Source organism: Mytilus galloprovincialis, chromosome 7 (genome assembly GCF_965363235.1).
Source record: "Mytilus galloprovincialis chromosome 7, xbMytGall1.hap1.1, whole genome shotgun sequence".
Taxonomy (NCBI): domain Eukaryota; kingdom Metazoa; phylum Mollusca; class Bivalvia; order Mytilida; family Mytilidae; genus Mytilus; species Mytilus galloprovincialis.
This window is the reverse complement of record NC_134844.1, coordinates 53953542-53965776: the sequence shown is the minus strand read 5'-3', so window position 1 is coordinate 53965776 and position 12235 is coordinate 53953542. Positions and strand designations below refer to the sequence as shown.

The following is a 12235-nucleotide window of genomic DNA, read 5'->3' as shown; positions in this document are numbered from 1 at the left end:
TTACAATCCCCAACCTCCTCCCCCCTATTAAAAAACTAACTGTCTGTATAGTTTTACAATCCCCCACCTCCTCCCCCCTATTAAAAAACTAACTGTCTGTATAGTTTTACAATCCCCCCACCTTCTCCCTCTATTTAAAAAACATCACAAAAAAAAGTTAAGATGCATATACTGTTGAAAATAACAATATCATAAATTTGATGATGACAATATTATAAATATGCAGACATGTGGTGATGAGCAAAAGTCATACTGGTTGGTTACAGCAATTACTGAGAATGCAATTGAAAAACAATTGAAAAACACCAACTAGAGGCTGGATTATGATAGACTGATCACTGCTAGTAAAATGTTCAGTGGTAAATAATTCATACATGAACCAACACCTGTTGTGGTCTGATTGTAATAAATTATGAAATGTGCATTGGAGAGAGCATGAAGTCTAATTGCATAGTTTAAACCAAATAAAAAAGAACCACAGAGAAATAAAACAACTATTCTATTAAAGGTCAAAATAAATAGGACCACACATTAAATTTCAAAATTTCAAATCTTGTTAACAAGATTATTGTCTGAACATATAGTTTAACTACATTATATCCCATAATAAATAACCACAAAACAATCATCAGCTGTATAACAGTACATAAATACATCCATTTAACATACAAGAACCAGAGTACTTGGAGAGAATATAGCTTTTAGTGTTTATGATACACATGTTATAAAGTGCACGAACACGTAAATCACTTTAACAAATGATCAATTTCTCTTCATTGTCTAGTAAAACATTTGTTTTATCATGATAGAGGAATAACACTTCAGAAAGTACAGGATAAAAGCAACAATGTATTTCCTATATAGAAATGTTTGCCCATGAACTTCAGATTTTAAATTCTCTGCATTGTTTCTGTAAAACATTTGTTCTATCATGAAAGGAGAATAACGCTTAAGAAAGTACAGGATAAAAGCAACAATGTATTTCCTATATAGAAATGTTTGCCCATGAACTTCACATTTTAAATTCTCTGCATTGTCTAGTAAAACATTTGTTCTATCATGAAAGGAGAATAACGCTTAAGAAAGTACAGGATAAAAGCAACAATGTACTGCCTTCAGAGCTTATGTTTGTACTTGTAATGCATATACCAACTCTAAATAAAGCTTTATGTCTTATGTCAACAATGTACTGCCTTCAGAGCTTATGTTTGTACTTGTAATGCATATACCAACTCTAAATAAAGCTTTATGTCTTATGTCTTAATTGTTTGTTCATGAACTGCAGATTTAAAATCTGAACTTTGTTTGTATTTTGGTAACCATGGAAATATATTAGTACAAGTGTACTAAGCATCCAGGATATTATTATATTGACCTCAGAGAGTTTAATCCTATTATAATTACCATCTCCAGGTAACAGCTAAAGTTTTGTCAAAGGGAAGATGTGATGTTTATTGAAATGCTATTAAACAGAGTTTGATTAATAGGGACTGTATAATGATAAGTTGGTTAAAGAGCTCACCAGGCCTCACGGTCATAAAGCTTTCGAGCATGATTTTTGTACTCAGACTCGAAAATCAACCAATCAAATTGCTGGATTTCATGTTTCGAGTATGATTTTTGTGCTCCGAGCACTGAGCAAAGTTTTATGCCTTCAAGGCATGAGCTCATGTTTTGTCTGTTATAATGTATAATTATATGCAGACTCTAAATAAAATTTATTTACTTACTTACTTAGTTGAACTTAGTCAGGAACCTGATGTTTAGTGGTTGTTGTTTGTTGATGTGGTTTAATTTATAAGTGTTTCTTCTTTTTTTTTTTATATATATATAAATATATATATTTTTTAGGCCATTGGTTTTCCTGTTTGAACCTTTTTACACTATTAATTTTTGGGGCCCTTAATAGCTTGCTGTTTGGTGTGCCCATACTTTGACCTATAATGGTTTACTTTTACAAATTGTGACTAACGGATGGAGAGATGTTTAATTGGCACTCATAACCACATCTTCTTAGACATTGGCGGATCCAGGGGGGGGATTGGTTCCAGGGGTTGGAACCCCCCTCTTTTAAATGGCTGGATCCGCCCTTGTTAGATCTATGTTCACCACTAGTTTTGTAGATAAATATACTAAAGGATCCTACATCAAAATGTCTAATGTCTAGTGACAGAATATACAAATGTATAAAGATAGCTGCTTATATGTTTATGGGAAAACATAAATTATACCCATTTAGGTAGGTGGCATAAAAAAGACTCTACTCAAAAACAAACCTACCCTGAATATAAATTCCTAATAGCCATCTAGTACAGGTGGCCTTGAAGTCGGAAACACTCCGAATTAACACCTACATAAAGAGACAAAATTACTCCACCAAAATACAAACCCATATATCATTAATTATACCCATTTAGTAGGTGGCCTAAGTTTGAAACACTCTGAATTAACACCTTCATAGAAAGACAAAAAGACTCCATCCCAAACCAATCCCACACTATAAATTATAGCCATTTAGTAGGTGGCCTAAGTTGGAAACACTCTAGTAATGATGTAGCATATGTGAGACAACAGTAAAACTGACAAGGAGATGGCTTCACTCCAATACTGGTATTTATCACCCATCAATAAACATATCACTCAGTGTTGTCTACGTATACAAAACATAGATATGGTAACAATTATCATTAATAAACACCATCATCTCTCAGATGATCTTAATACACCATATACTGTCTACATACTGATTAAATAACAACTTTTTTTTACACCCTTGGCCTTTTTTAAAGAATTTTTCAATACCTTTGACACAGTAATACAAGAGATTAGAAGCAAAACTGTATATACATGATAAAAACATTTGTTTTTCTTGCTGTGAAAAATAAATCAGTGGCAATTAGTTTTACACTTTAGAATATAGATGCCCAATAAACAAATGATAGATAATGTTCTTGATTAGCCTGATTCAAGCAACCTTTCACTATAACAATAAGCATCGTCTAACTTTGAACATAGACCTAAACTACTGGATTTGTTACCAGTCCCACTAACTTTACTCTGCTTACTGTTAGCCACTTTGAACATAGACCTAAACTACTGGATTTGTTACCAGTCCCACTAACTTTACTCTGCTTACTGTTAGCCACTTTGAACATAGACCTAAACTACTGGATTTGTTACCAGTCCCACTAACTTTACTCTGCTTACTGTTAGCCACTTTGAACATAGACCTAAACTACTGGATTTGTTACCAGTCCCACTAACTTTACTCTGCTTACTGTTAGCCACTTTGAACATAGACCTAAACTACTGGATTTGTTACCAGTCCCACTAACTTTACTCTGCTTACTGTTAGCCACTTTGAACATAGACCTAAACTACTGGATTTGTTACCAGTCCCACTAACTTTACTCTGCTTACTGTTAGCCACTTTGAACATAGACCTAAACTACTGGTTTTGTTACCAGTCCCACTAACTTTACTCTGCTTACTGTAGCCACTTTGAACATAGACCTAAACTACTGGATTTGTTACCAGTCCCACTAACTTTACTCTGCTTACTGTTAGCCACTTTGAACATAGACCTAAACTACTGGATTTGTTACCAGTCCCACTAACTTTACTCTGCTTACTGTTAGCCACTTTGAACATAGACCTAAACTACTGGATTTGTTACCAGTCCCACTAACTTTACTCTGCTTACTGTTAGCCACTTTGAACATAGACCTAAACTACTGGATTTGTTACCAGTCCCACTAACTTTACTCTGCTTACTGTTAGCCACTTTGAACATAGACCTAAACTACTGGTTTTGTTACCAGTCCCACTAACTTTACTCTGCTTACTGTAGCCACTTTGAACATAGACCTAAACTACTGGATTTGTTACCAGTCCCACTAACTTTACTCTGCTTACTGTTAGCCACTTTGAACATAGACCTAAACTACTGGATTTGTTACCAGTCCCACTAACTTTACTCTGCTTACTGTTAGCCACTTTGAACATAGACCTAAACTACTGGATTTGTTACCAGTCCCACTAACTTTACTCTGCTTACTGTTAGCCACTTTGAACATAGACCTAAACTACTGGATTTGTTACCAGTCCCACTAACTTTACTCTGCTTACTGTTAGCCACTTTGAACATAGACCTAAACTACTGGTTTTGTTACCAGTCCCACTAACTTTACTCTGCTTACTGTAGCCACTTTGAACATAGACCTAAACTACTGGTTTTGTTACCAGTCCCACTAACTTTACTCTGCTTACTGTTAGCCACTTTGAAAATAATGGTTGTGCTCAAAAGCACAACACTTGATTCATAACACTAAACAACAAATAAGTAATGACTTAAAGACTAATATCTGGAAAAACTGACCACACTAGGTCAGCTTGGCTTAAGAATAATGGCTCTTCTGTCATAATAACCGACAAATTAGCAAAGCTTTGCCTAATCCTATACATCAAAAACATCATATTCTTTCATAAGTTGGTAGAGTAACTCATATACTTTTTCACTCTCTGTGCCAAATAGTTAACACACATTGCTTGTTTTATGTAATTTTTTTTTACATCAAATGTTCACTTCTGGTCCAAATACCTCTTGTTCATGAATTAAAGCATCTCCATGTATTTGTGGCATATCTAAACTATGATGTTTTAGGAAGTTTCTGGTTGTCAAAATGCCACAATCTTAATACCTGTGTTCTCTGGTGCATTGATGCATTTGAAATTTACGACATTGAATATGCTTCGTGCACCTGTATCATACTATTCGTGCATAATGTGCACTGTAGTTGTGTAATGAACCAAGGTCATACCATTTGACTGGAAGTCTGCTTTTTCAAAATTTGTTGGAAAGTATATGATCAAAGAGAAATTAGATGGCTATTATTCCTTGTCAGTTTGTGATATTTAAATGGTTTAGACTTAATCTTACAGCATAAATCATAATTAATTCTCCTAAAGTACATCTCATTGACAAATTATCTAACAGCTGATCGCTACAACTTGGCGCTATTCACTTGCCAAAGTACAACATTGTTGCGTATGAGCAAACAACAGCTATAAATTTTCGACTTTTTTCTTTTTTACAAAAAAGTACAATTGCATGTACTTTTGACATATGACTTTTCGGCTTAATGTGAATACTGTACAACCTAAGGATGCTTTATACATGTATCATTCAACGATTCCCCTAATTGTTTCTAGTGTTGATCAAATGATGCTGTCAAAATGTGCGATGCATTAGATAGGAAATTCTTGTGATTCCCTGTCAGTGCCTGGTGACATTTATTATGATGTTCAATAGGCTGGGTGGAATTTTCTTCTGGGGAAACAGTGGCGATGAGGTAAGAGCTTGTTTACCTTTTATTTAAGTACGGTGATTTAGTTTTAGTCGTTGGATACCACTTTTCGTGGATTACATAGGTACAGGTAAACCATAAGTTTAAATGTTAAAATAATCGTAAATTTTCTATAGCAGGGTGTGCAGACTTTGGCAAAACCTTGAAATCTAATATCCACTTTTTAAAAACCAACTGTTGAAGAAGGGATCTGTTACCATATTCTATGTTTGTCAGTTAAGGTCAAAAACAGAAGCTGACATTTTTTTTAAAATTACATGTATATTTAGCAATTTGCATATCAATAATGAATTTACATAATGATCAACTAAGGACCAACTGTTGTATTAATGTAACATAACTTTGATTTTTTTTAAAAATAAAACAAATAAAGATACAATTTTATAAAAAATATATTTTAAAATAAGTTTACTAAAAAGGATTATCCTAAAAACTACCTTTAAACCTACCAAAAACTGAATTAAAACACTGTCGTTTGAAATAAATAATTTTCCCGCTCTTTTTTCAACTATGTCTCACATTTTCTATTTTTAGTTACATGATTTTAAGAGGATCACACATTTATATAAATAATTAAGACTTCTCTCAGACTGACTTATGACATCTGCTTATGATCTATAATGTAACAAAGTAAATCACATGGAAAGGCTAAAGGAACTAAAAATAAATTACTGCATACTTGTAAAAATCTGCCACTTGTTTTATTGATCTTATGCTTTGCATGTATACATGTCTCTCTATTTCTAATTTTGGCCGTAATGTATGCAGGATCATACAGGACTTTTTGTGACTACCATTGGATTTTTGAATTTGCTTTTCAAAAATAAAATAAACATACAAAAGTTTTCTTTAATTTTCCTCTTATAAAAATTCTGTCTTTAAATGTTAAGAATACAGAAATGCTTTATTAACATTGGTTCAATTGAACCAGAGAATTTACTGATACATGAACTCAGAAAACCCTTAGCGAGGCCCCTCACCCGAATTCCAACAATAATGAAAAGAGTATGCCTTGTATATTTATGTTACTAATTCCATTTTTACCATAGTAATGCATCACAGACTTTTGACTTTCTCCGCCAAAATCATCATAGCATATACGTCATACATTGAAGTTATGACGTTTGATATTATCTTACGAGTATAACAGTTACATTGCTTTATAGTCAAGGGCTGAAGATCATTTACACTTGACCACAGGGCCAATTGCCCTTATTACACTGCATGTTGACTATTGAACCACATACTGTACACATAGAACATACCTTGCCAGTTGTAGTCTTATATCTGAATGCTTTTTCTTTTAAATTTGTTGTCAGTAGCAGATCTTTTATGGAATCTGCTTTATTTATTTCTAACTTATAAATTATAGATTTAGGGAACACGTTGGAGCGTCAATAACATAAACTATAACCACCTGTCGTTGAAGACTGTATGGACAATGTCAAGAGGAAATCTTTTGGTTTTAGATGTTGTTCTGTTGCTCATGCCGTCTCTTCTCACATTTCTTTCATTTTTATTTCATATTATTTTTTTTAAGTAATTTTAGATCAATAAACTGTTTTCACAGAGATATGTCTCGCCTTTTGGTAATTTTGATTATGCAAATGTTGAAATCAAAATAGCAATACGTTAACATCTTACACAAGTTATGCAAATATTCAAAGTCAATGACCCATGACTGAGTTACATGCTAAACAATCTCCATGTAAATGGGATGTGCCAATGCTAATACAACTGCATACCAAATACCATGGACTTATAAGTCGTTCTCAAACCTAAATACAAACATTAACTTGTAAACTATGTAAAAGTTTCGAAGTCAATGAACCAAGAAGAGGGGGTGGGGCTATATAATCTCCATGGAAACAATACTTGCAAATGCCAACAATTTTGCATACCAAATAATATTGACTTAAATTAGAAGTTGATCTTAAACTGATCTAATCACAAACTAATACATGTAAACTAAGATAAGTTTCAAAGTCATTAGACTGTGACTGAGAAATGAGGCCAAATATTCTCCATGGAAATGAGATGTGCCAAAGCTTATACAACTGAATACCAATTAACATTGGCCTACCACTAATGGTTCCCCTTCAACTGACCAAATAACAAACTAATACATGATAACTAGGAAAAATTTTCAAAGTCAATGGACCATGACTTAGGGGGCGGGGCCAAATGATCTCCACAGAAATGAGATATGCCAATGCTTATACAACTGCATACTAAATATCATTGACCTACCACTTGTGGTTCCCCATAAACTGACCTAATCACAAACTAGTACATTTAAAATAAGCAAATTGCTGCAAAAGTTTCAAAGTCAATAGACCATGACTGAGGTGACAGGCCAAATAATCTCCATGGCAATGGATGTGCCAATGCTTATACAACTGCATACCAAATATGATTGACCTGCCACTTGTGGTTTACCATAAACTAGACCTAATCACAAACTAATACATTGTTGACACCTTTCCCGCTGCCGGAAACAGCATACCTATGTCTCGCTTTTTGACTTCGTCAAGGCGAGACAAAAATTAGTACATTTTAGTTGTCTGACCAAAACAAGTTGAACAAGTTGATGATATTATTAAGAAAAACAGACAATTTCAGAATTTTTTTGTTGAAACTTCAGCAATCTGTAACAGATGTCATTATTTTTTAAACATTTGAAATGCCATACATAGTAAGTCAAATATGGATTCAACCTATAATACCATGGATATACAATACACAAAATGACATTCATGTTCAAAAAACCCCATCTGCTCATACAATATAGATATTTTGGTATGCAACTGGATAGGTTAAATAATAAATTGATTAGCACTGATGTGATCTTGTCTGACAGATGTAAGTCATGTTTATTGATACATAGTTTAAAAGATCAACATAGGGATCAATCTTCTATAGCAAACACAGATCTGTTTACTGCCAAATTTCAAATGTAACTCAAAAGGGATGTTGTGTTTACTACAAATATTTACTGCTTGTTTACAGGAATTTGTTTGAATTCATAAATTATGCATGAAAGGTGGACATATGGTTTAATAAATACAAGGTATATCATTGTTCCAAAATCAATCTATCAATAACTGCTGTGACCTTCACCTTTGACCTTACAATTCAAAAATCCATAGGGGTCTGTCTTCTTCCTTCTCTTATGACATTACAAACCAAACCATGATTGATAGTTATCATATTTTGTTCAAACGATATCCTTATAAAACCAAATGTTGCCACAATTTCTTTGTGTCAAATGCATTTGTAACCATGACCTTTGACCTTGTAATCTTTAAGTCATTAGAACTTTTTTTTTCATTCCACTGAGGCATTATCAACCCAAATTTTATAAAAGATTCATTAAGGCGTAAACAAATTTTGTCAAGAGACCAAAATATTGACATCTGGATACTCAAACAACCTTGATCAATAACAGCAATCATCATATATAATAAATTTTGAAACCTGTTATGAATCTACCCTGTGCAAACCTTAAACTTGATGGAAATCTAAGCATCAAGACACAATTATAAGGAATATCTATAAGTATTTTACCCAGGTAAACAAAACATCTGTCTTATGCAAACAAAATCAGAAGGCATGAAATATCCAGTTTAGACTGGTTTTACTATATCATATAGTTCTTTACCATAACAATCCTATATCAGACCAGAAATCAATTGCTTCCAGCAGGGACCCAGACACTTTTACAATGAATCTCCACAAATTTAATTTGCACTGTCATAAGCTTCCTCCAGGTATTATTCAAAGTTATCATTGCAAGAAATATCTGCTATTTATTCTTAATGTATGGTAAACATAGAGCAGCTTGAATCCTGACTTCCCAGATCAAATTGTATGGATATGTTACAATAAGGACTCCCACGAGAAGTGATTGGAATGATTTATACTTAGATAAAATAGAATCTGATATTGGTAAATCTTCAAGACAATATAGCACTAATTTGAGACATTATTTACAATGGCTAGTTCAGTTGTCCTGAGAATTGCATACTGTTGCATGTACCATCTCAAAGTTATGAAACATGATTTATATCTCTCATCAAAATAAAAATTCTATCAAAAGTGTTGCACTTGCATTATAACAACTATAGGCAATGTAGGTGGCCCAACAGGACATTTCTAAGTACAAAAGAAGTAATAATTTGGAAAAAAGAAAAAGGCAAACTAGCAAAGGATGTAAAATCAGGCCATCTATTTTTTTTCCATAGGACTTTCCTAGCTTTTTATAAGGTATAGTGTAATGCTCATAGTTGAAGGATGACCTATAGTTGCTGATATTGGTCTGTTGTGGATAATAAATATCTGGTTGGCAATCAATCATTTAGTTTGACCTCCATTATCTATGAACTTGTTTACTTTTTTGTTTAGGGGCTAGCTGAGGAACGCTTACAGGTGCAGGATTTTCTCACTGTGTTGAGGACCCATTGGTGGACTTTGGTAGTTTTATGCTCTTAAGTAAAGCTCTTTGACACATTCCCCATTCCCCATTTCCATTCTCAATTTTATAACACATTGCCTTATCTACCAGTATACAGAAAATATGGAGAAAGAAAGATAGAAAAATAACATAAGCAATTGTTCTTACCTTTCTAACAGGTCCATACACTTCAAATTCTCTTCTTAATTTAGATTCACTGGTGTCAAAATTCTAAAAAATACAAAAACAAGTTTAGTAATTTCATGTGGATTGTACAAAATGTGTTCTGAAATTTTAAGGTTATCTATACTAGAGTAGCTTTAGTTATCTATCATCTAATAGACTGCCTAATTCAATTCATCAGGCAACTCTTACATTACATTATGTCATGGACTGCCTAATTTAATTCATCAGGCAACTCTTACATTACATTATCTAATAGACTGCCTAATTTAATTCATCAGGCAACTCTTACATTACATTATGTCATGGACTGCCTAATTTAATTCATCAGGCAACTCTTACATTACATTATCTCATGGTTTACTGTAATGACTTTAATTGAGAAATCTGAATCATATGCTTTATGCAGGTTGTTGAAATGACTTGAAACTTGACCGCCAACAGACTACAAGATATAATTCAGCACAGACAAATAGAGTTATTATTCCTAATAATCAGAAGTGGTCTTTTTCTTGCCTCAGGCCAGATAGTACACTGTGTACTGTCAACCTTGTGAACCTCCAATTTCTTTTAAACATCAATAAAATCACATGACAGAACCAAATGCAATTAAAGACCAGTTCTATCACTGCAGCTAACATTTATTTCAAATTAAAGCTCAGTGTGACCTTCAACAGAGAGCAAAAGCTGAAACTGAAGACAAATTGCAATGGATTCTAGCACCTAGCAAGATGCCATATTTAACTGGAAAACATGAAAGACTTGAACATTTTCTATTCATTTTTATATGAAATTTCCCCGATATAGATGACTAAAATGTATCAATTTTACTTTCTTAATAACAATACAGGATTGTACATGACATACTTCAACATACTCAAAACAATAGAAGAAACCTAATCCCTCTTGTCATATAATTGTCTCGTCTAGGATAAGCTTTAAACGAGACTATTCAAACAACAAAGATCATTCGCATTTTTTTTTTTTTTTATAGAATTACCATTGTTTCCAATAACAACTGTTGAAATGGTTCAATATTTTTTTCATTTATGGTAGAACCTAAATTCTTAACTGTGGAAAAGGATTATTGAAGATTAGCATGTCATTAGGTGACGTCTGCTGAAAGAGTCATGCTGGCATAGCTTTATATCAGCTTAGTTATGTATTCAATAGAAAAATCATATGAATACTGTAAATTCAGAAATCATTGCGAGGTTTTTATAAATGCATTATGGGTGAGTTTCGCAATAATATGAACTCGCATTTTGATATCTGATTCATATATCTGCCTTCCTTAAATCACATAATACATGTAATAAATCTATTTCTAAAAAATTGCAATAATAAATGCACGCAATAATTTCTGAATTTACGGTACATCAGGACTGTGGAGCCTCACTGGAATATTTCTTTTTGTAATCAAACAAGTGCAGTAACCCCTTCATTATATGTCTTTTAGTAAGCATATAAATTCCTCTCAATCAAAATACTCTCGTATCTTGAATCTACTATAGATTCAAAAATACTGTTTACTATTTAAATTCATATGAACTCAATTTGTTTCAACATTTGCATTTATATCACTTTTTTCCCCAACAAATAGCTTCAACTAATGTTTCAATAAAGTATATTTCTGCACCAATACATCTAAATAAACTGTATATTAGCTACATTATACCAACCCAAAGGAATTTATTTTCACATTAGATATATTACAGATATCTACTCCATCAAAACAAGTCTCTGTAGGTTTCAAAAAATTCTCCAGAAATGTTGCTGACATTTAAACATGGAATGAATATAGCATCCATAATATTGAATATTGTCTCCATGCATTGTTACTATATGCGCAACTGTCAATTATAAATGGTACCAGTGACATGCACAAACATCACTTATATCTGGTATCAGTGACAATGCACTCATATTCAGGTACCAGTTCAGGGGCTGATCAAAGCATTTTTAAAAGGGAGATCGTCCAAAAACAGGATCCCCTTGATTCGCTACTGCCGCTATATCTGGTACCTGAGTAACATGCACCAATATCAGTTATATATGGTACCAGTATACATACATATGGGGATCTAAAATGGGAGGTAATTCGCATTAGCTGCAGGATGTGACATGTACCAATACATATGTACCCTCTTCAAAATACTTGTTTAAATCTATAATTAAGAAGTAAAATATGTTTGTCTATAAGTATTAAGTAGTAAGATTGGTTTTTTTTTAA

General features: G+C 33.0%; 1 protein-coding gene across 1 annotated transcript in view; it reads right to left on the bottom strand.

Annotated features, from left to right (window-relative positions):
* Positions 1 to 12235, bottom strand: part of LOC143083286 (U1 small nuclear ribonucleoprotein 70 kDa-like) — a 72164-nt gene that overhangs the window by 26346 nt on the left and 33583 nt on the right. The window contains exon 5 of the mRNA XM_076259558.1: positions 9988 to 10050. Coding sequence (XP_076115673.1) covers positions 9988 to 10050 — 63 coding nt within the window. The remainder of the gene's footprint in view (positions 1 to 9987; positions 10051 to 12235) is intronic.